Here is a 23,467-nt window from a genome sequence, read left to right as displayed (position 1 = left end):
TTTTCCGCAATCATCAACACCCCCTCTTATTTCAGATAATCCACCGTTCTTCCATTCATTGAATCGGGGTAATCATACTGCGAGACGGTGGTCGGATGTGTATTTCCTGTTGAAGATCTTCTTGATACAAACGCCAACGGATCCGTCAAGAGCCACATCGCATACTCGACATTCACGATCTTCATCGGGCTTTTACACATTGTGATTAGTCACACCTGTCTATTCATTTTGACCTTTTTCCGGATCTCGAGAGGAAGCGTGTGTACTCTATTTATCCGCTACGCATATCTTCGTTTAATTTAAAGTAATCGGAAAAAGCTTAAACTTCTCTTAACTGTTCTTTGATCGCCTTCAATTCTTATTTATGACTTTTTTCCTATCTATTTATATATTTCACCTCTCGATCAAATGTTTTACATCCACCCTTGCTTTTGTACCGCTTCGATAATATCTCAAGTACATATAAGCTGATACTCAAACGATCAATTCATACTCAATCCCACACCCAACTTCGATAATCGGCGTTCGATACAACTGATTTGTTTCCGACCCCACCAATCGCTGCAACATTTGTATATACCCTCGGTTCGACTTTTGTGTACTTTACTCCTCAACGTTACGGTAACGTCGCAAACGCTATCTCGCAAATACGATCTGGAAACTATCGCTCGAACAGCTGTATAGAATACTCCAACTATAATACACAGAAACGTGGCCAACATATAATATCATGGCAGCACCGTCCTCCCCTCCACCACCCAGCCTCGATCCTCCATTCAGAGGATACATTGAGAGCACGTATGACGCTTTGCTTGTTTTTGAAGCTGCTCGAAGGGGTATGATACCGCGTGTGACTAGAAGATTGATAGAAAGGGAAAGAGGTATGGTTCAATCAGGTGCTGTATTCGTATTCGACGAGCATGAAAGTGGTATCAAGAGATGGACAGATGGATTGATTTGGAGTCCTAGTAGGATATTGGGTAACTTTCTAGTGAGCAGCCATCTTTGCAAATCTCTTGCTATAAACCAGAGCCATATTAGTCGTGTATACCTTATTTGGGGCATGAAACTGACAACCCTCTCTTAGGTTTACCGAGAATCATTCCCCAGAGACACCTCAGACACCCCGAATAAAACATCGTCCACTTCTCCACCTAACACTTCCCCTAATTCCAGTACGCCTCTAGGAAGAGGTAAGCCTACTTTAGGTGTCTCTGGTTACGACTCTCCAATTATGTCCGAGGCCACTGGAACCATGGGTCCAGGCAGGCCTAGTGTAATGGACACGCCAACCGATGGTCTGCTGGGTGCTGGCGCTTTGGCGAGAGTTCGAAGTGCTAGCGAAAATGGAGTCTTGGACAAGAATAGAGAAAGACAATTAGTGGGAAGTTTGACCAGTAGTGCTAAATTCAGGGATGATGGTTTGGTCAAGAAGGTCAGTTATTGCTTGATAATCTGGTGATTTCTGACTGACAAAGCCTGTATAGACCATGTCTGTGTCTGTCAATGGATTCAATCAACATATGGTATCATACTATACCATCCAAGATGTGATCGCAGGTAAACTTCGAGCCCCATCTACCATCCCTGAACTTGCATCCCTTGAGATCAGCGCAGAATACCTCAACAAGCAGAATTTCCGATTCCCACCGCTAATTGAGCGTGGGCCAGATGGTGTAAATAGGTATAGGTGAGTCAACGTCAAATCCTCGCCTTATTGTCCATGATTGCTAAAGCAAGCCGAAACAGAGGGGAAGGGGAAGAACAACAATCACCGACATCTCCCAACTCCCAATATTCCTTTCAGGCCTTTCCACCTACCTCATCCGGCGGAGACTATTACGACGGAGGATACCAAATGACATCGCATGCTCCTCGAGCCGGTTCGCCCCGAAATCGCTCGGTGACGGTACCTATGCAAATTCCTATGGGCCATCACCCGCAGACAGGATATATGGGCGGCCCCAGCAGTTATGGGTCTCAATATACCGATTCACCAGGTGTCGGGAACATGCACTACGCGCCCCCGATCGCTCGACAAAGCTCCAGCAGCTCCATACAATCAAACTCCACAACTGGAGCCATCAGACCTGGAAGCTCAAGTAGGAGGTACGAACCGTACGGTGGTCTAGCTACTTCACCTAGGCTGTCCGGGGGAATGCACTACCAACCATCCCTTCAACACCGAAGACAATCGCAACCCATGCCACCCGAAAACCTCTATTCTCCCCCAAATAGCGCAGGGTACGATATCAAACCAAATCCGTATGTGTATCAAGCCCCTTCCACCGCACCTTCATCATTTGCATCCTTTGGTCATCCAGAAGCTGCAAGTCATACGTCATATGGTCATCAACAAGTTCAGTCTCCTATCACATCCCCCACATCGGCTACATTCGCCGCGGCGCAATCCAATGGGTATGCCGCTTGGCAGTCTGTCCCTTCTCAGCCTCAAGTAGGTAGTCTACCTCCTATCGGGTCCGCAGGCTCGGGGTCGACATCCAGACTTATGCCAAGAGGTGATCTTGGTAACCCCCCTTCATCAGCTGGCTCCGCCTCGACAACTAGTGGAGGCAGTCGAATGAATACAGCAACGACTGGCTTGAACGGCCAACATCCCTCTGCCTTACATTCCGCTGTAAACCCTGCCGAGCCTTGGCATGCTCACTCCGGTGTCACTGAGGCTAGTCCTAATATGTGGAATAACGGCAGCAATGTGCCAAACGGAACCGCAACCAATTACATTCAACCGATACATTCCGGGCATGACGAATGGGCACGACCAAACACCGGCGCTATCGTTTAATCCCATCTCTTGTGTACTAGTCCGGATGTGACGGTCTGTGTATATGAGAACCAACAACGCGGATGTCAAAGTAGGATGTCTCATTGGTCTCGTAGTAGTGCATCAAATGGATGTTATCCGGTAGAAAATAATGCTTTCTTCGTCTTCTTGTCACTTGCACTTTTTCAACATATTTTTCTCATCACCTTTGGGACTTCACTCATCAAATCAATAATAGTACTGTGTGTAATCATTATATTCTTCCACAACACCATCCGACTCCATCGATATCATCATTTACGATTTACCCCGCACTAATATCACCCTCAAACATCATACATCAATACAAACCTTCTGTAGCCTAGAACGAAGAGCAACAGTAGCAATAACCACAACAAACTTTTGATTCGCATATTCTTGTTATATGTCTATTTATATTATATACATCTTTCCTACATAGCATTTGACCTAAACACGGTTTCCCCATATAATTGCCTTTTATATATTGTTCATGTTGCCGCGATTGGAAATCCTAGAGAGAGAGGAAAGAAAGAAAGAAATAGCAATTGAAGTGGCATGTAACGATGAAGACACGAATGTAAATTTATCTATGTTGTTCATGTGATTGGTCCCGGTGAATTGCAGCGCTGTCATCACAACGGCTTTTATGAAACATAAGATTGAAAAACAATTAAAAGGAAGCAATTTGATCTTTGTTCGGGTATTCCGGCGCGTCGGGATAGCTCAAACTGATATTGCTGATAAGAGCACCGCTTCAATTGCAATCATTCCCATTTAACCTGTTTACTTGTCTTTTAAACATAGTCCAAAGACCAGATAGTATGCCTCGAGATACTACGGTGAGCTCTGTGGAGAGTTCTGCGGTGCCGAGGTCTCAGTGCTCTTCAATGGTGAAATTAATGTATATGTCTGCTTGTTCTTTTCTCAGCCTCCCACAACGGATCATGCGAAGCCAAACAAACGTTCGAGGGTATTCCGAGCATGTCAATATTGCGTAGCTGGTAAAACTCGTTGTGACGTTGTACCAACTTCAGGCTTTATCATTTATGTAGAAAAAAAGGAAAAGAATGTTCTTTAGCTGGATTAAATATGTCAGAAAATCAAATTTTAAATGGAATAAACGGAATTAATCATCATAGATCCAATTCAAGAGGTATACATGATGATGATGAAGTAGAAGAGGAAGAAGTATTAATTTATCAAATAAAATTAAAGAACAAGAAGAAAAATATAAAAATCTTGAAATGAAATTTAAAAATCTCGAAGAAAATTGTAATCAACAAACTCAATCATTACTTGTAAAACAACGACAACGACAACAACAACGACAAGAAACAATTGAACAATGTAATAATTGTTCAAATTGAATAAATGAAGAAACTGATATGGCAAAACTTTTAGCAACTACTTCACATCCTCTTTTAAAGATTCATACACAGTATCCTATATCTGATGAAAATTTATTTTCAGCTACAGATCCTAATTCATTACCGGATATAATAGAAGTAGGATTAAAAAATCATGAACAATTCAAAATGGGATTCCAGTTGTACTTATTTTGAACGGACAATTATACACAAAATAAGCGTAAATTTCATTATTTATGCTTGATTAAATAATACGATTGAATATATATATATATATATAGATTTAAACATCGATTTTCACAAATATAACCTTTTTCAACATTTTTGAAAATATCCACTTCAACACCAAAAGAAAGTTTTATTAATTGAGCAATTTTATATCATTTAGATCTTGTAACTCCTAAACATTTAGCTAAATTAATCGAACAAACTCTTTATACTTTATTGAGTGGATCATTAAGCGTTGAAAGTGTTTTCGCTTCATTTATATTATCTTTGCCTCCTGGCAAATCATCGCTTTCATCAAGATCACAACCTTCCGCATTGGGATTAATCCTTTTAGCATATGATATAAGAAAAATTATGGGAATTGATCAAAAAGTTGAAGCTGCAATGAAGGATTCACAAGGATTGAAAGAAACTTGGTCTGAAAATAGACTTGAATTGGTCTTGCTTGTGAGTCTTATATCAACACATATGTATAGGTCTTGACTGGTCAAATCTCAATAGTGGACGGCTATTATCAATCGATATGATATGTGAGTGATAAGCCTTTTATGATTTGATCTGGTCAGCTACATCAATCGCTTTGATTGATGTTTTTACCATGTTATAGTTTACACATGACTTTGATTCCATTTGGATATCCGCTTGATTCACCAGCATTACGACTTCCTGCAGATCATCCTTCCGAAACAATCGGACTAATAATCGCGCATGTGCAGCTTTTGTTTGCGTAAGAAAAGTAATAATTTATGGTACAAGATCACATCCTGAAGCTCATTTTGGTGATCATGAAAAATAAAAAGAAGTTGAAAAGATTTTATCAAAATATGGAGGTTCAGCTTCTTTAAATATGAATTGTACTAATACACAATTAGGTCCTCTTGGTTCTTCAACTACAAATCATCAAGTACCGATTTAACACAAAATAATATTAATGGTCATAATAGTGATAATAATATGATGAACAATATTTATGATTGGTCAAATTACGATTGGTCGGCTTGGGATTGGACTTCGCTTCTAATTGATCCAATTACACTTGATGTACCTATTCAATAAAACAGTCAATCTGGAGAAAATTATGCATATTGATGTTTCAATGAAATGATTTATTATACTAATATTTATATGCCACAAGACTCATTATTATAACGTTATATATAAAAGTCCATTGAATGTGTTTATTTGGAAAAAAAATATCGCTTTCTTTCCCCACTCTATTCATGCTAACGTACGTATTTGTGTCTGTCAAAGAATTAGTGGAGGTCATATAGCTGCAGCAGCAAATACTACCCCAATTACCCCTGCAAAACCAATAGACATCAGAGCATTTTCATTGTTAATCCTTCTTGCGGATCCGCCTGTAGAACTAGGTGTAGAAGATGCTGAAGCGGTAATGGTTGACGTTGATGGTCCTCGGGATATTGATGAAGATGGATAAGAATTCGTATCTGATGCACTCGATAATGATGAAGCCGAAGATATGGATGAAGTGACTGACGCAGATTTCGATGTTGAACCGATACTCGAACCGGAGGCGGCGGACGAAGAGAGGGTAATGGTCATGTTGGGTAAAGAGATTGGGGAAACCGGTGCAGAAGCACATTGATTTATGTACGCTATTTCAAATCAAGTCGATTAATAATGAAGGAATAATACCGCTGGAAAAGATTTTGACACTCACCATCTAAAATAGCTTGATATACCCGTCTTTCACTATCCGTAGGAGTCAAACTCAACCCACATTGTAGGCACGATACGTAATCAGCCTCCACGATTGGTGTACAAAGACAAGTCGTGTTCAAAGTATCACCTGCGCCGCATGACTATAGGGTTCGAGCAAGTGTGAGCATTGAATCACTAATTTGTGAGTTGGTGAATAGGATAGGAAGGAAGAAAGCTTACGGCTAAGGCATTTCCAATGTCCGTACATTCCCCGGCGCAATTCCCTGGAAAGCTTGCAGAAGATGCAGAAGCAGTCGAAGAAGGAGCTGATGTCGTTCCTGATCGACTTGAGTTCCCGCTAAATGCTGAAGAAGCGAAAGATGAAGTGGAAGAAACTGGTTCAGGAGGTGAAGTCTGGATTGTCAAGATCTCTGAGCCTGTTGAAGAGTCTTGAGATAAGACTACATGGAGAGGAAGCACCGTTGTCAGCCATATGCAGACGGAATGCGATGGTTTCACAACATATGACAGGTTATGGTCGCATGAGCAGCGAATCCGGACTTACCGGATGAAATCCCGAGGGAGAGAAGGAAGATGAATTTCTTGAATGATATTGACCTGGTCATTGCGCTCCTGATCCTGGATGTAGGTTATGGCTATCAATGTGTTCTGGTTGCCCTCTTCGGTGACAACGAGTGTGAAGCAACAGATGACAAGTAAGCAGATCTACAGATTTTGAATAAGAACAAAGGTGGTTGAATCTTTAGGATTTGAATGAAAGAATGGTAAATTGCAATAACCGAGTGACGAAATTCCATATTTCTCGATAAATTCCCTAACTCGGTAATTTACGGAAGTTGCACTGGTTAAAGGAACCAAACAAAATAGACGGGCAGCTAAAAAGAGGGACAAAGCTGCGCGCAATGAGCTTGCCAAGCCATACAGTATCTACACAATATCAAGGCGGGGTTGTGATGAATGTGCTGTCTCTGCTGGTTCCATCAAGGTGAACATACTCGAGAGTTGAAGCCAAGTCGGAAGGAAGGAAGTAAGGCTTTCGGTTTTAGACAGTCGAAAAAGGCTGCAGTGAGAACCAAAGCTGTAATTAGGCCCATCAGGCAGTAACAACAGGAGAAAGCTGTCAGCAGATATTGGGCAACCTTGCCGAACAGAAATGTATGGCCTTGTCCAATGTTGGGTAGACTGATGCAGTCGCAAATTCAATGAACCGATCTTTCAGCTAATGGGCAATGAACAGATAACGCAAGACTATCATCGTCGCTTTATATTGATTGATGAGCGACCAGGAAGGGTGACATTGTCGCCTTATACAAAACCCATAACTGCTCGCCCTTGTACTATGTTTCGAGGGCAGATACCAATTGTGCATTGCACTAGGTCGGCTCTACGTAGTACAGAAAACGTTTCGTCTTTACATTCGCTTTACCAGATCTGCTTAACTCGGACTCAACTTACTCGAGATCCGAAAATACTAAAGATTAGACATCAGCATATCTATCTGGCAACGAGTTGTAGAGACAATTTAGTATCTGCGCTCATGTACCAATTATCAAGGACAAGCCTAATGAGAACATTGATTTTTTAGGAATGTGTTCTTGCCACCCAGACTAACAAAGTAAGGGTAAAACGCGAGAATAAGGATATCTCACGGAATCACCCATGAATAAAGTTAAAATGGCGTAACGCAGCCACTTCTTCTTGAGCTCCTACGGTCCAAGGTCAATCCTCCGGCCAGAAGAAAAGTCTTTGCAGGGTCAATTAAGCAGTTCATCATCACGTCATTTCTGTCTCATGTGTTGAGCTATATCATAAATTGCTCAAAAATAAATGAAACGCGCTTCTTGCCAGGGGCGAAGGCGAAGGCACTTTCCGATTGAAACATGTACGAAAAGCGTTAGACCTTAAATCTTGATATTGATTTTCCTTTGTTCCCGAGTTATAAAGAACGTATTTGACGCGTTCCATCTGAATGATTTGCCGAGAACAATTGTTACTCTACGAGTAAAGTTCAATCAAGTTACCTTTCAAGGTACTTTATCAATCTTCATCTTCACGTCTTCCATTACTTTTGTCCTTAGTCTTCCTCACTTTCACTTACAAACCCCCCTTTCGTACCTCTCACTCGTTCTTCTCAGCCTAACAATTACAATCTTTCTCACAACCAATTCAAAGTTGCGCTAATTCGTCATCTTGGAATAAATAGATATACATTTCTTACATATTGATTTAGCTGCGCTAAAAATAAAGTAAAAAGGAATAAAACTTGACCTCTTATCGTTGATCGATAAATCCTTCATCATATACATATACTCTTTTCGCTGGTCGTTCACATCTTAGCTCTTTATAACACTTCTCATCAACCGTTTCTAATCAACCATCAAACCAATCCTACATTTTACAAATCGACACAAAATGCGAACTTTCACTTTCTTACTTGCTTTAGGTCTCTTTGGCTCAGCATTTTCAGGTGAGCTACATCTTCACCCTCTAGCCCGATGTACAGCGAGTATGATGATAAGCTAATCACTGTCCAATCTAGCTCCGGTAGCAGAACCAAATGTTAACCCTATACTATTTACCAAAGACCCTTTAGCCATTCACAAGCGATCTGAAATTGATATTCCAGAAAAAGTAGAAGATATAATTATGACACCTGCTTTTCAAGCTGAGGTAGAAGCTTCTTCATCAACTGCAACAAGTCAAGCACCAACAGAGGATTCATGTTCTGAGATATGCGGTATACAAAGGGTAGAAGGTGCTAAATCTGAAAGAGAAGCTTTGTGTTCTTCAGAAGGTTTATTAGCTACTCGTGAGTCATCTTTTAGAATTCATGACTGTGTCGATCTATTTATGCTGATATATTGTATCGTCCGTTCAGTTCAATGCGCTCAATGTATCGATCAAACTTGGCCTGATACCTCGTATGAAGATTCAGCAATGGCTGAATACGAAAGAATCGTTTCAGCTTGTGATGATACGCCACAACAGTAAGTATTTATCAATCTGCCAATACGTAAGATTTGACTGATCATAACGCTTGGATAGACCTTTCCGAGTTCGAAAATACGATTAAACAATGATCATCTCTCAAATCAATCGCTTCATCGCGCTCGAACTCTTCCTTCCGCCTACATATTTAGAAAATCATGGACTCTGTACACGATGGAGAAATATTAACCCCAAATCATTCTACATGCCTCAAGTTATAGAAGACTGTAAAAGCACCATATAATGCAGGATCTAATTTTTGGTTGTTAGTCATAGAAATGTAACAAATATAAGAAGTAAAAGTTCTGTGTCCGTGAAATTTGGTAGAAGTGAGAAATGATTGTTACAAGACATCTATAGACTCTTGTATATCATATGTCAATGCTTGAAACTATGTATATGCATGTTTCCTTTCTTTACTCATCTATGGTTAGTGTAACATGGGTGAATTAATAGTCTACTACTTGAACGATATCTATTTATCTATCAGTTAAAACAATCTATAATTCCATTTTGCAAGTCTAGGTAAGATGATATAATCATTTGCCAAGAAAGCACACGGTGAAAGTAAAGTAAACTGTAAATTTACAAGATCGAATTGATTAGTCAAAGTACTAAATCCAAAAGACAATAGGATTATTATGAATTTACCAAAGTCGCTGCAACGTATACACGTAAAGTTTCAGGATTATCTGTCATTATTATTCGAATAACAAAAATTATTCGAATAACAAAACCAATTGCCATTGTGGTAGTACCAATACATGAAGTTAACATGTATTTTTGTTTTCCGTGAGCGAAAAATCCTGAATTATATTCATGAGCTACTTTGCCCATCATCGAAAAGTCCTTATATGGACTTGTGTTCGACTTACGAGTCCAAAAAGCAAGAGCTAGTACACCATAACAAGCAATTCCCACTTATTTTGATGTCAATTTCGGAATATAGCCCGTACTGCCATTATCCAAAATGCCACATTCAGCTTGTTCAATCAAATACTTCATCATTTGACGTTGACTTAATTCAATTTTGTTCCATCTTCAGCATGAACAACCATTTTGATCTGATGTTCGTTACTTTAGTAAGTGGTTGTTAAGATGTGATTGTGGTTTGTGTTTGATATCCTCAATTTTCATGAGAGGTTTGATAGCATCTTTATATACCTCATCGTTTGAAAACCATTTAATAGATTACGCGGAAGATCCGTATAACCCGACAGATAGTTCGAAACTCCCCTTAGATTTCCCGTTAGTCTACTCTTCTTTTATCAGTAGTTTGGAAAAAAAGAGCTGTGAAATCTCGATCATGCTGTGCATAAATCTCTCGATAAAGATCTAAGCTATGGAAGTGGCTTTTTTTATGAATGATTGAGACATATGGCATCAAATTAAGAGGTACAACAATGAAGCAATTGAAGAAAGTATTGTCAAAATACTAAAATCTGGATCCTGTCCTCCTCTGGAGCTAGATATCATGATCGGTTTAGTGGTTCCTGTCGGTGGTCTACAATTCAAAATCCGATTAGATAAGTCGTCAATGAAAGTGCGGATCCAAAAACAGAAAAAAATAAGAATGGATTTACAAGATAGCTTGAACTCGTGGAGTTCCTGTAGTCAAGATCCTTGATTCAGAAGGTATAGATGATTGATCAAATTGTGCACTGCAATTGAAGGGATTGGGTCAGTCTTTTGTACTTTAAATCCGCGGTGATATGCCTCACGGGTCTGCTTGAACCATAATATAATCTAGATCAACCCCTAAAAAGATTTTATCAGTACTGTATTATCTGAGAGGCAATAGGAAAAAAGCATGTACAAGTTAATTCAAAATTGGAAGTATTATAATTTGCCTCATTGACTAAAACTATTCGATGATTCCCAACTTCTAGATCTGCATTTGCGTAAATTACTTGATTGAAAATATCACTATCTGCTTGTCCATTGAAATACTCCTTCTCTTTCTCATCGAGTTTTATCGAGAAATATCCGTGGCTAATAGGTATGACTCAGCGTTTCTCGTTATAATTAAGATCCATTGGAAACGGGTTGCCATAAAGATATAATATTTTGATGACCTGTATAGAAGAAATGCAAAAACGTAGGAAAAAAAAGAGCTCACTTTGCTCTAAATGCACCGAAGAACCATATTCCACCGCCATTCCATGTAAATGTTGCTGTATCTCCTGTTGTATTTGAAGCATGAAATGTACCGTTTGAATATTCTCCAACAAGTGGATCACCTATAATTGCGTTTCATAGATCATTTACATGAGGCTGTACCTTGGAAAATACGATAACTCTCACATGATTTACTACTTACCCTTATGTAATTGTCCATCCCAATTACCTATATATGTTATAGCTGACGAGCTGTCATCGAGGGTTACGTTGGATAAAGAAGACATGCTTGATGAGATGGAAAAACTATTGGTTCTGGGTTAGGCTAGCTAACAGTCACTATGTGTTATGTCTAAACGATCCTTGAACCCATGAGCGAATTCCGTGAGAGCAACTGACGAGATTAGTATATTGTCATGTAAGACTTGTATTGTCAGTACAAAGGAGGCAAATATAATTAATCAGGGGTAAAGTTGTCAAGTATTGATTGCAGTGTTAATTCTTGAAGAAAGGATATCCAGTAAAATGCTTATAGATTGAGTACAGCGAGATGACAAAGCATTGATCCACAGAATATAAGAAACATGCAGCTGATCTATGTAATTTTATCAGCATTTCCAATTATTCGTATGAAATTTCAGTAAGCATGACAGGAAATCAAAAGATTAAACTCTATATGATTAGACATGGGCGTACAGAATAGTTAGTATCAGAAACAAAAGGCATTGTAGCTAGATAATATTTCATAAGAGCTGATTAACCTCGTTATCTTAGCAACTCGAAGGGTATCATACAAGGACAAATGAATATACCGTTAAATGAATATGGTATATCTCAAGCTGAAATTTCAGCTGAAAAATATAAAGATTTAATGATTGATGAGTTTTGGAGTTCAGATTTGTCTAGAGCTATTCAAGTGAGTTTTATTCTACGCCAATCAATTGGAATCGTTGATGAATAAATTTTGATACATTTTGTTTTTTTTTTTTTGGATGTAGACTGCTGAAATATTTTCAAAATCTCTAATCAGGATTACTCAATAGTGAAAATTGATCATAGATTAAAAGAACGATTTTTAGCTGAATGGCAAGGTCAAACTCATGATATAATTAACAATCAACCTGAACCTGATAATGCTGAATCGTATGAAGCGTAAGTAAAATTTGAATTTATGGAAAATTTCGTCACTTATATTGATGTCAACTTCAAGATATTCACAGAATTAGTCAAAGAATGATAGAATGGTTAAATGATCTTCTTGAAACCCATAACAATCTACAAAATCAAGATTCTGAATTAGAGTATAATACTAAATCAATTCTTATGGTCACTCATGAAGATTGTATTTGTGCTTTAGCGAGAACTATAGTTTCTACACATGCGTTAGGACCGTCAATTAAAATTGAGATTGATGAAGGGGTGAAAGTAGAAGAAGAGAAAGGTTGTCCGAATTTAGGCGTATCTGTTCTTGAATTTGAATCTGTTTCAAAGATTGAAGGGAGATGGAACGGCTTAATCACTCGTTGGGCAGCCGATGAACCATAACTTCCGAGCTCTGTAAATCGTGCTTTTAGATAATCACATCGCAATCCGATTGTGATTACGCAGAATTAGTAGATTTCCATAAGATACAACCATGCATGTATAGCTTGGTAGTATTAGATGAGCATATTTTCTCCAAATATGCAAATAGCCTAAGCTTCCAATTTCAGATTAGCCAATTTCTCCTCAGCTCTTCTTGTCTTCCTTTCTCGCCTATCTTGTTTCCTAGCAATATTTTGAGCTTTAGGTCCATCGATCCAATCTCCAACTTCGCTACTCCAGATCTTTCCTGATCTAACATTTGAATTAACTTCTTTCCTCATAGTCTCATTTTCAAGATCAAATTCCGTTATAGCCGCTTCTCGAACTTCTTTCCTTGTTCTTGGTTTTATGAAAACTCCTTCTAAAGCGACTTCATCTAATTCCGTTACTTCTTTTAATCCCTTATCTCGACCCATTAATTCCCATTCGTCTACAGCCAATTTACCTACTTCTACTCTTTCAAGCTCTTCTGCTTCTCTTCTAGATTTGTACGCTTTGTATGTCTTGTATTTACCGAATCGAGGTGATAATTCGTTTGAAAGATACAAAGGCATCAATAAGTCGACAAGTTCAGATTCTTCTTTCCTCAATGGTCTGTTTCCATGTAAATTGTTGATATAAGCGTCTGAGAAAGATGTATCGGAAGGTGAGGGAGCATTAATATGTTGTGGGACTAAATCGGCGGCATGAGTATTTCCAATAGCTTCTAAACCTGGCAATACCAGTGTCTCTCGGATAGCGACATTATTGGAAGTGTCAAGGTCGTCATCGGCTGGTTCATCGATGATATGAGTCTGGATCCATCATAACTTTAATACGAGAACTCACGTTTGGGGAGTTCATATGGCTTTTCGGGTTTTGGCCATGGTAGACTCAAAGGTCCCGATGGTGTATCTGATCCACCACTTATCCTAGCTGCTATTCTATTCCAATCTAAGCGTTGTGATTTCACGTTAAAATGCGTTCGACCTGTCTTCATGCGTGATACGAATGAACTAAACAACAAACCGACTGTCAGCTTTTGTGATCGATATGACTCTCGAGCTGATTATCAACTTGCCTGCCTGGACCCTTTTGATCATCGTAACATAGTTGCACGTTACTGTAATGGACCGGTCTCATCGTAGTTACAAAATTCTTCTGATCGTCGTACGATTGCTTCTGATTCGGTGTCAAATTATCATAATTTGATGGTCGAGCATGTATAACGTTGCTTCGGTTGTTCTGTCCAAGATTGTAGGTCAGTATTTAAATTACATAACAAACGGTAGACTCACGTTGACACCCTCTAAGAATACTCTATTCCTCGATAAATCTACCTGCTTTACTGTAAATGTTTTCCAGCCTTCAGTTGCATCTTGCTGATTTATGAATTTCTGTTTTGGAGTTCCGACTAATAGCCTAACTTTATCTCCAGGCCTTATATTCCACTTCCTTACTCTATCTCGAGGTTGTACAAATTTGTTTGACGCATGAGGTAATCGAGAAGGTAATTTATGAGCGAATTTATTGGGTTTTGTCGAGATTATATGTTGTAGACCTGTTCAAGAAGACGAAATTAGCTCGACTACATAACCTTATGCAGCACACTCACCCCTCGGTATACGTGATAGGGGCTCAGCAGTCGACATGTTTGGTTAGATTGTCAAGCTGTCAAATAAATGGAAAAGTCAATTTATGTGTATATCTAGCTATAAAAGTGTTGAATTCGAAATATCGAAATCTCAAATCTCGAAACGAAGGAATCTGATCTTTCAGCGGGATCAAATCGTATCAGTGTCCACACACCTAGGATCAGAGTGAAATCATTAACACGTCATGCAATCGAAAATAAACAGGGGTATTAAGTCTAAAACACGAGATTGGAAGGGTGGGGACCCCAGTATTTGTATTGTATTGTGTGTGTACAGTTGGTACAAATGGGTTGAATGGGATATACGAACAAAGGTATATTCATATTCATATTATTATTATTATTGTACATTAATACTTCAATTCTTACCTCCAATCTCACTGTTCTTTCTTACTCGACTCAGCTCTTGTTAACCTTCTGGACCCATATCGATTCGCCCGTTATGTCCCTTCTCCCTTCCTTACCACGTCGAACTTCGACATGGAGCATCTCCTCCACTTCGCAGCCGCCTACACCCTTGACCGGTCCAAGGAGTCCGAAAGCAGTTCCAGAGACTCCCTTTGACCATCAACAACTATTCAGGCATACGGAGAAAGTACTTCTGACCCAAGGATGCCGGGTCAGAAGAGGGTATACGCCATTCATCAAAGCCGATGCGCTTTTGGTGATAAGCAAGAAGGAGACTGGAGACGAAGCAGCGTGAGTCCTGCGTTTTAGTGTTAATCGTGCCATCACTCATGACGATATAGAATATTCATGGTGACTCCTCCCACGAGTGAGAGTCCAGCTACTATTCTGTACATGATGCCAATTGTACCAGGCTTTAAACATCGTTTGGAACAAACCCCCCCATCACCTTCTAACTCGTTCTTTCAGCAAAGCGCTAAACCTCGTTAGTGAAAATCCTTCCTTCCAATCAAATGGCAGTATGCGCTGACTTGTGTGATATCAGATATAACATTGTATTTAAGCTGCGAAGATGTCAAGCTCGAATTAAGGATATCCGCCAGTCAGTCAGCCAAGGTGCAGAAGCTTGTAGCTGAGCTCAGACGTCAAAGTGATTCTGCGGGTGAGCTGACTGGAGTGTCTCCTTGGGACAAGGAGTTCAGGCCGATTGCTGATATATCTTGCTCTGACGAATTAGCTCAAGCGCCCTGTCCAAGGAGTATCAGCCACTCATGGTTGGGCTTGTACCCAGTCTTTCCGCCTAAAGAGAAAGACGATGTAGATGTTCTGACTTCTCCTCCGGTCGATACACCAAGCAACCTTACGCCGTCTACCTCCAGTGAGAGAGACCAATCACGACTGATCTGAGACTTAGCTGATAAACATCTCAGCCTCGTTAGCAGTAGACACCCCTCTCCTGTCCTCAACTTCCAAGGACCAATTAGATACCGATACTCCCGTTCATCAGGAAGAGGAGCATTACCCAGATCCGTACTTGCCCACGTTCTCCCGAACAAATTTCTTGCGAAAGAGACTATTTGCCAGGCAAGATAAATGGTCAAGGCGGGAGGAGATCAAGATACGTATAGCAACGTATAACGTCAATGACAAGATTCCGCCGGAAGGAACAACAGAACTTGCTCCGCTTGTTGGGAAAGGAGAAGAAGACATCCTGGTTTTTGGTTTTCAAGAAGCTGGTGAGCCCATAAGATGCAATGAACTGAATGCCCAGTGCTGACAAACCGAATTCTAGACCTAAGAAAACAGTCGTTATTGATATCTCAAGGGAACAGTCGAGCGGACGGATGGGAAGCGGCTCTATCAGCGGGTCTGGGAACCAAAGCAGGAGAATATGAAAAGGTGAGATACTCATTGACTGGCCAAGCAAGACTGCATTGTGCCAACTGAATTGATTGGTCATCGAATATAGCTCGTATTCAACCAATATGTTGGCGTAATGATGATCATCTTGGTACGGAAAAGCTTAGGAGAACATGTGGCAAGGGTGGAAACTAGTGAAAGAGGTATTGGCCTGCTCGGATTCGGAGTAAGTGATGTCGCACTAACATCACTAGACGAGATACAAATGTATGCCCAAGCTGACAGATCTGACAGGGCAATAAGGCGGGTGTGGCTGTACGACTCAAAATTCATGATACTACACTGTGCTTTGTAAATGCTCGTGAGTTAGCAATGTCATCCGAGATTCTCAAATAGCTGATCACCTAGCACCTAATAGATATGGCAGCTTTTGCTACCGCTCTGGACAGGCGGAGATCAGACTATCAAGTATTGAAAGCCGGTCTGACCTTCCATCGGCCGAACGAAACAGATCTGACGGCTGCTTTTGAGGAGTTCTTACCTGAAGCCAAGGACAAATTTCTGAATCAGGAGGATTCGCACATCCTTGTACGTTCTGAGATATGCACGTTCGGACCATGCTGAACTTGTGATGTAGTTTTGGCTCGGTGATCTCAATTATAGGATTGATCTGCCTGATGATGAGGTCAAGAAGTTAGTGGAGGAGAAGCAGTGGGAGAAGATGTTAGCTAAAGATCAGGTGAGTCCGAAATTGTACCATCCACGGGAGAATCAGGCTCACACAAATATCGCGTTTCTCAGCTTCGATCCGATATAAGTTCAGAACAATCCTTCGCAGGTTTCACAGAGGCAGATATCACCTTCCCTCCGTAGGTTATTTCATATGTGCACTTCATGTTGGGCAGCAAGCTCACAGATGTTCCGGCAGCACCTTCAAATTCGTTCACGGGTCGACCACACACGATCTGAAAAGAGCACCAGCATACACCGACAGAATTGTATACAATATGCCGAAGAATGAGTATACTCCCTCAAATTATTTCGATCTCGCATGTGAAGAGTATACCTCGCATGATATATTGTGGTCAGATCATCGACCTGTGACCGCTACATACAAAGCGCAAGTTAGGGTAGTGGATGAAAGTAGTCGTGGAGTCGAACTGGCAGCTGTTATGAAGGAGTTAGACATGCTAGAGGAGGTATACAGGCCCAGTCTCGAGATCGAAGGGACTAACCTGGAGTTTGGCGGAATAAGGTTAGCTCCACTGGACACCACGCTGAGGCATACTTCTGATTTATCTTTCGCTCAGGTATAAACAATCGGTGGAAAGGCAGATCAAACTGCGCAATACTGGTCGTGTACCCGCCACATATAGCTTCAAACCTCCATCTTCTGACAAACCTATATGTAAGCTACTGTCTCCCGGTGCGGGTCAATTCGACATAGCTCAAGTGTAACGGACAGGTAAATCTTTCATGTGGCTCTATCCTGCTACAGCTGTAGTGGCTCCAAAGCAGGAAATGACTCTAAAAGTGGTAATTGATGTGGATGAATACTGGTCATCAAAGTTGTCCTCGGGAAGCGAGGATATCAACGGTGAGGCTTTCACTAATTGTGAACATGATCGATAGCTGATGCGTAACGCTCGGCAGATGTGTTGGTGCTGCAAATAGCGGGAGGCAAAGACACTGTAGGTGGTCCTTACTTGGTATGGCGGCAATTGCTGATTTGCTACCAAAAGTTCATAACGGTTCAAGCGAACTACCTGCCATCTATCGTTTCTTTACCGTTACATGTCCTTTCTGCTCTTCCATCGCCCATACGGCAAATCCCTCTCTCGGAACGAAAGATACTTGCTCGACCGCTGGCTCCCTCCGCGACTAACGGTGAAGCACCATCGAAGCCTGTGAGGGATTTCTGGAGACTCCTAGAGTACCTGATGGCTAAAGGCAAGGGCATAGAGGGACTTTGGGCTGGGGACGCCGATTTCAGAGACGTCATCGAAGTAAGCTAATAACGATGATTCATTCAGAAACCCGAGCTTCGAGCTGATACAGACCTACTATAGAGCCTGGATACAGGTGATGAATTGCCGGAGGACCAACCTAGGATTGTATCCCTCGCTCTACTGCATCTTTTGACCGCTCTGCCTACCCCTCTCCTTCCTGTCACACACCATACCTCTTGTCTCACAGCTGAAGATCGGGATGCCGCGTTTGCCGTGCTCGAAGGAGTACCTCAGGTCAACACGAATGTGAGTGGAGACATGGTAGACGAAGGTTTACCTAGCTGAACATTGACTTCGCAGGTGTTGATCGGTTTGATGAGTGTGATTCGACTGTGCTCTAGTCCCGAAGAAACACCTGATGTATCTGAGCTGAAAATCCATAACACGTCAGCTGTTCAGGTCAAGGATGAGAGTCAGGACAGTACCGATACAACACAGGTCGAGCAGCAAGAAGTGGTCCAGGAGGAAAAGAAAGAGGATGAGTCTACTGTGGATCCAGCTGTTTCAGATGGCAATTTCAAGATAAGCGAAGATGATGACGACGAAGACGAAGATGAAGAAGCTACCTTAGACTTGATATCGCTGACCCATAGTCAGGATAAACCATTGCCCGAGGTTAATCAAGAAGGATATGCCAAGTTGACAGAAGATAGTGAAGAACCAAAACCATTGAAATTAGCCAGTCCACCAAAGAAGGGTCTGAGCGAGGCAGAGAGACCGAAGACTCCGCCCTCTCAATCCACTGTTCATCTCGAGCGGGCTATTGCGACTGTTGGACCTAACGAAGAGCTGAGTGAGTGTCATCGCACCTCTGCTTGTATGTCAGATCTTGACGCTGATGGTCAAATGTTGTAGTTGATGCGCTCATTCCTGCTGTATTTGGTTTGACCGCAGCTGTAGCAGCAGTGAAGAACAAGAGAAGAAGATTTATCAAGTTATTACTTGAGGGATGAACGAGATTCTCTCACTCGGCTAGGCGGTCTAGCCGAGTGATGCAATAGGTACCGTATGATGCTGTAGTACTTTTGATATGCTTTGTCGTTTGCGTCAAGATTAGATACGGATCAATGCTATGATGTATAATAGAGGATTTTTACGATTATTTTGATGAATTTTGTATTATACAAGTGGGTAGGTTAGAGTATATAGGTTATTCTATGCTATCATAACATATCAAATCATGCAAATCATGGATATTCCTTATTGAGTGAAACTGGTAAAAGGGTAGATCGAAGCTAAGAATCGAGGAGATAAGAATACATATTACATTTTGAGCTTACTTATATTTCTTGTTTACTATCAATATTGACGAATTCATTTACTCTTCTCCTTTGATATTGAAGAATATTTTCCACCATGGTCTATGAATACCTTTTTCTGCGTTTCTTACACCGTTTCTAAATCGTGTGTAATAATGAGGATCATTTGGTGGGGATAAAGTACGTCCTGTTAATGGGTACTAAAAGGGGAGTCAGCGAAAATTGAACATAATTAATGAAGTTCAACTTTGATTCATAAGATTAGATCGGACAGAAATCCATAGCACAGTTTGAGGAAAATACAATTTTTAGAATGTAGGTGAGATATTCAATTCTAAATATTAGGAAAACCACTCACAGTTTTCATAGCATTACCATTTCTAATTCTTATTAAACTATCTCTCATTTGAATTATTCTTCTTTGATGTCCTGCAATTTTTAAAGCTTCCATTGAATTTGAATTATTATTTGATGATGATGATGTTCCATTTGTTGTCGTTGCACTTGTTGATGTAATTTGATTTGTTGTAGATGTTGATGATGATGATGATGAAAAAGCTTTTTCAGCAATAGCTTCTAATGCATCTGAAAATTGAACTGATTCTGCAGATAATGGAGAAGATGGAAAAGTTTTAATAAGTGATTTTAAATTTGATAATGTTACTTTATTTGTTGTCGATGCCATCTTTTAATGATTATATTCAAATTTGATTGAAGAATCGATATAGATTTGTTAATTTGTTCTAGGTTTCCTATGCGTGTAGTTCCGATGTGATCGATTTTGCGGCGTGAGTCTATAGGACACTCTTAAGATGAAGTTATTATTCAATTCGCTATAAAGTAATATGAATAAGATGTATGAGAACTTGTCAAATATGTAATCGATTGACGATCTTAAGAAAATAAAATTCATTGATATCGGAACAAAAACCAAATCGCATTCTTGATTTTTACGTTATTTCAAACATTTTATCGATCATTCAACTTTCATAATCATCATAATTCTTCTTCATCTTTACAATTACTCAAATCTGAGGTTCAACAAATTGCATGAGATTCGGTAGTAATCAAAGCTAATTTATACATCTTCATCAACGTATACATATAATCATCGTTCATACCCCCATTTTCAACTTACTCAACATGCCAATTGCCATCGCCGATTTAGTACAACGTTCGATAGTCTTGACATCAGTAGGATTGACTGTGAGTTAATTTTCTTAATATGACTGATATAAGCATCCTCTACTTGCAATAATTCTATAAGATCTCATCAATCACATATTAAAGGATTCGCCGCTAATTCAAGTCTACTCTTTCAGATTTACGGTGGAGCGCTTATAACGCATGGTATAGGATACAGAGCATTGAAGGCAAAGGGAGTAAGTACAAAAACGACATGCATATTTTACCAACTAATTGCAATTACTCCATGCTGACTGCTACTTGCAATTATAGTATTTTGGAGGACCAGATGAGGTAAGTTATCCCAGACTCGATATTCCATTCGGACTTCCTCAGTATTGTTCGTCTTTGTGCTCAAGCTTATATTGGTATACGATTGAATAGGATCAAAAACCAATAGACACACCAACAGGATTTTCATCTTCACCTTCTCAACCATCTTAACCTTCGTCTCAATCATCAATCATCAACTACTATATAATGTAATATCAAATCAGCAAATCAAAATTAATGATACTTTATGAAATGCACTTCTCTGCTTAATTTGAATTTCGGAAAAATCCTAATCATTTGTACTTCAGGAATTTCTTGTTTGATTGAGCAAATGGAAATGGAATATCAATTTACTCACATTTACCCGAAGATACCTTTGAAGGCATCCCAATAAAATACCATCTAAAATATTTCATCTAAATCATATCCTTTGATAATTACTTACAACTCCGTTTAAAGTTGAACAGATGAATGTAAGGGGCAAAATTTAGTAAAGTCTGAAAGGATATTACTGAATATCAATCATTTACTCATTTGCTGTGTAGTAAATCTATGCGATAAATGAAACTCAGGAAAGAGGTTCGAGAAAAGGCATTAAAATAGATTGAGATAGTCTCGATCTTTGTGCTCCCCCACACTGACCATTCCATCCTACGATCAGAGTTTTACTCATCAACTCAAACTTACCGTATTCGTTCATTACTTCAGAAAATTTAGAATTACAAGACTGATTTCTAGTTAAGAACGAACCCAATATACATATTGCAAATCCAGTCAAGCTTGTAGATGCAAGACTTCAAAGTATTCAGAGGAGGAAGAATTTAAGGATATAAATCAAACGTAGTAAGAGGTCTAGGAGTAGAGAAGATGGCGACAATAGTAGATGATTCAAATTCAAATTTGTTATGGTCAGGTAATTCATGGTGAGTACTTTGAATGTCATTCGAAGCGTTATATTGAAAGCTGAATAACAGCGGTTGATATAGGAATACAGAACATAGTGGTAAGGATCGCTACATGTGAATGACGAGAATTGATTTTTGGGAATCCTAATTATCTGATCGATCCATAGATGATCCTTTGACAGGAAGGTATTTCAATAGTGTAAGTTGATTCTGTTTCTGCAGGGGAGATCCAGCTGACCGATCTATCGAGGCATTCTAGACTTTGTGAGTCTCCATATACGTTCTAAAAATGAAAGTGCTTTTAAAATACTGATACCACAAAAAGTCATGCTTCTACAATAAGCGTGAGTAGGCAATTTGAATATTCCATCTTCAAAGAAAGGTTCAACAACTCATAGATGAGATTACCAACGATAGGGAGAGTATTGTATAATAGCTTGGAACGGTACAGACATCTATGTATATGGTGCACGACGTAAAAAGTGAGTTCCAATCAAGTTCTGATTTTTGTTCTATGTTTTGCAGAAAATAAACCGTGAATCGCTAATATATAAAATGTATCCCTTTATAGTCATGTAAGTTTTGCTCATACATCGGTGTGGCATATCTCAGAATAATCATATAACATAGTCAGGAGCTAACACAGTTTTTAAAGGGATTATACGGCATTATTATTGATGGAGGGGAAATACAATATTTTTCAGGATTTTCACAAGATGGTCAATTTCAAGCAACATTATTTGCTACAAATGGTTTAAAAGATGGTTCACATACTTTAAAAATTATTAATGAGAATCAAAGGAATCAAGAACAATATCCGGATTATGTTTATCTCGATATTGATTCTGTTGCTGTGAATGGTGTTTTGTGAGTTTAAGCCCCTAAAAGAGACAGGACGAAAGAGGTCCAACGTTTATGGTTATAATTGGTTGTTATAGGATTAATGCTGCTTCGAATACTACTTCCGCATCCTCCTCTTCTTTAACTCCCACTTCATCTTCGTCTTCTTGGACACTATCCGAATCTTCGTGAGTTCAGTTGAATCACCATGAAGAGATTTTATGATATTGATACTTAATGATCTGAATTTGATATTGTAGGGATATTTCATCTGGTCAATATTCTAATACTGTTTCTTCGGCAATTATTGTATCTACAGCATCAGAAAATCCTAATACGAGTAATACATTAAAAACATCAGTGTCATCTTTCATTCCTTCGAATCCTGTAACTTCAACTTCGATTTCAGAGAATAGAAATTCATCAAATGATAGAAAGTAAGTAGAGAATTTTGCTATTCATGATCACATTTGTCAAATACTTATATTTGATTTGTAGAATAATCACATTGGCTATCTCAATACCGGTTATTGTAATATCGTCAATTGTTATATTTATATTCATCGTGGTGTATTTCTGGAAAAGAAGACAAAAGAAATATGAGAAGCAAACGCCAAGACAATATAATAATTATTACAATGGTGAGTTTTTTCTCTGGCTCGATTCCAATATATAAGCTTGCAGGTCCATTTGACAGTCTTGTGTATTTAGGTTATATGGATGAGCAATTGAGCTCATGAAGGTATTGGCTATCAAGAATTTTCGACAGGATGTAGTATGGGATATTTTTGTTTTTTATCAGTTGATTAAAAGTTGTTAATA

At 39.5% G+C, this 23,467-nt stretch overlaps 11 protein-coding genes across 11 annotated transcripts; 7 read left to right on the top strand and 4 right to left on the bottom strand.

Moving 5' to 3' along the window:
• Positions 1–730: 730 nt before the first annotated feature.
• I206_100922 (uncharacterized protein) lies at positions 731–2,806 on the top strand (the record flags this gene model as incomplete). Its single annotated transcript, XM_019152184.1, has 4 exons — positions 731–991; positions 1,088–1,435; positions 1,488–1,690; positions 1,750–2,806. The coding sequence occupies 4 exons, from the start codon at positions 731–733 to the stop codon at positions 2,804–2,806; spliced, it is 1,869 nt and encodes a 622-aa protein (XP_019014322.1).
• A 1,949-nt stretch (positions 2,807–4,755) lies between these two features.
• On the top strand, positions 4,756–5,132 carry I206_100921 (uncharacterized protein; the record flags this gene model as incomplete). The annotated part of the gene is made up of 3 exons (XM_019152185.1): positions 4,756–4,848; positions 4,903–4,931; positions 5,009–5,132. The coding sequence occupies 3 exons, from the start codon at positions 4,756–4,758 to the stop codon at positions 5,130–5,132; spliced, it is 246 nt and encodes an 81-aa protein (XP_019014323.1).
• A 532-nt stretch (positions 5,133–5,664) lies between these two features.
• Positions 5,665–6,689, bottom strand: I206_100920 (uncharacterized protein; the record flags this gene model as incomplete). The annotated part of the gene is made up of 4 exons (XM_019152186.1): positions 5,665–6,017; positions 6,083–6,224; positions 6,304–6,524; positions 6,629–6,689. The coding sequence occupies 4 exons, from the start codon at positions 6,687–6,689 to the stop codon at positions 5,665–5,667; spliced, it is 777 nt and encodes a 258-aa protein (XP_019014324.1).
• Positions 6,690–8,496: 1,807 nt separating this feature from the next.
• Positions 8,497–9,157, top strand: I206_100919 (uncharacterized protein; the record flags this gene model as incomplete). The annotated part of the gene is made up of 4 exons (XM_019152187.2): positions 8,497–8,551; positions 8,624–8,893; positions 8,963–9,071; positions 9,130–9,157. 4 exons carry the CDS (start codon positions 8,497–8,499, stop codon positions 9,155–9,157), a joined length of 462 nt encoding a protein of 153 aa, XP_019014325.2.
• A 1,298-nt stretch (positions 9,158–10,455) lies between these two features.
• On the bottom strand, positions 10,456–11,477 carry I206_100918 (uncharacterized protein; the record flags this gene model as incomplete). The annotated part of the gene is made up of 6 exons (XM_019152188.2): positions 10,456–10,576; positions 10,656–10,733; positions 10,794–10,830; positions 10,889–11,064; positions 11,192–11,312; positions 11,393–11,477. 6 exons carry the CDS (start codon positions 11,475–11,477, stop codon positions 10,456–10,458), a joined length of 618 nt encoding a protein of 205 aa, XP_019014326.2.
• Positions 11,478–11,836: 359 nt separating this feature from the next.
• I206_100917 (uncharacterized protein) lies at positions 11,837–12,735 on the top strand (the record flags this gene model as incomplete). Its single annotated transcript, XM_019152189.1, has 4 exons — positions 11,837–11,892; positions 11,965–12,106; positions 12,221–12,342; positions 12,411–12,735. 4 exons carry the CDS (start codon positions 11,837–11,839, stop codon positions 12,733–12,735), a joined length of 645 nt encoding a protein of 214 aa, XP_019014327.1.
• Positions 12,736–12,884: 149 nt separating this feature from the next.
• I206_100916 (uncharacterized protein) lies at positions 12,885–14,405 on the bottom strand (the record flags this gene model as incomplete). The annotated part of the gene is made up of 5 exons (XM_070202294.1): positions 12,885–13,546; positions 13,603–13,769; positions 13,835–13,998; positions 14,052–14,314; positions 14,369–14,405. 5 exons carry the CDS (start codon positions 14,403–14,405, stop codon positions 12,885–12,887), a joined length of 1,293 nt encoding a protein of 430 aa, XP_070058395.1.
• Positions 14,406–14,849: 444 nt separating this feature from the next.
• Positions 14,850–19,136, top strand: I206_100915 (uncharacterized protein; the record flags this gene model as incomplete). Its single annotated transcript, XM_019152191.1, has 19 exons — positions 14,850–15,106; positions 15,157–15,299; positions 15,360–15,476; positions 15,552–15,692; positions 15,745–16,050; positions 16,107–16,213; positions 16,284–16,400; positions 16,469–16,535; positions 16,593–16,762; positions 16,812–16,913; positions 16,976–17,043; positions 17,103–17,429; positions 17,485–17,582; positions 17,640–17,771; positions 17,828–17,865; positions 17,917–18,180; positions 18,244–18,429; positions 18,484–18,976; positions 19,039–19,136. The coding sequence occupies 19 exons, from the start codon at positions 14,850–14,852 to the stop codon at positions 19,134–19,136; spliced, it is 3,231 nt and encodes a 1,076-aa protein (XP_019014329.1).
• A 365-nt stretch (positions 19,137–19,501) lies between these two features.
• I206_100914 (uncharacterized protein) lies at positions 19,502–20,127 on the bottom strand (the record flags this gene model as incomplete). The annotated part of the gene is made up of 2 exons (XM_019152192.1): positions 19,502–19,642; positions 19,801–20,127. The coding sequence occupies 2 exons, from the start codon at positions 20,125–20,127 to the stop codon at positions 19,502–19,504; spliced, it is 468 nt and encodes a 155-aa protein (XP_019014330.1).
• A 458-nt stretch (positions 20,128–20,585) lies between these two features.
• On the top strand, positions 20,586–21,071 carry I206_100913 (uncharacterized protein; the record flags this gene model as incomplete). Its single annotated transcript, XM_019152193.1, has 4 exons — positions 20,586–20,648; positions 20,765–20,824; positions 20,901–20,921; positions 21,012–21,071. The coding sequence occupies 4 exons, from the start codon at positions 20,586–20,588 to the stop codon at positions 21,069–21,071; spliced, it is 204 nt and encodes a 67-aa protein (XP_019014331.1).
• Positions 21,072–21,767: 696 nt separating this feature from the next.
• On the top strand, positions 21,768–23,385 carry I206_100912 (uncharacterized protein; the record flags this gene model as incomplete). Its single annotated transcript, XM_019152194.1, has 8 exons — positions 21,768–21,823; positions 21,887–21,903; positions 21,973–22,004; positions 22,461–22,672; positions 22,744–22,833; positions 22,906–23,082; positions 23,144–23,286; positions 23,357–23,385. The coding sequence occupies 8 exons, from the start codon at positions 21,768–21,770 to the stop codon at positions 23,383–23,385; spliced, it is 756 nt and encodes a 251-aa protein (XP_019014332.1).
• Positions 23,386–23,467: the final 82 nt, after the last annotated feature.

This window comes from Kwoniella pini, chromosome 1 (genome assembly GCF_000512605.2).
Source record: "Kwoniella pini CBS 10737 chromosome 1, complete sequence".
Taxonomy (NCBI): domain Eukaryota; kingdom Fungi; phylum Basidiomycota; class Tremellomycetes; order Tremellales; family Cryptococcaceae; genus Kwoniella; species Kwoniella pini.
This window is presented reverse-complemented; position numbering and strand designations above follow the sequence as displayed.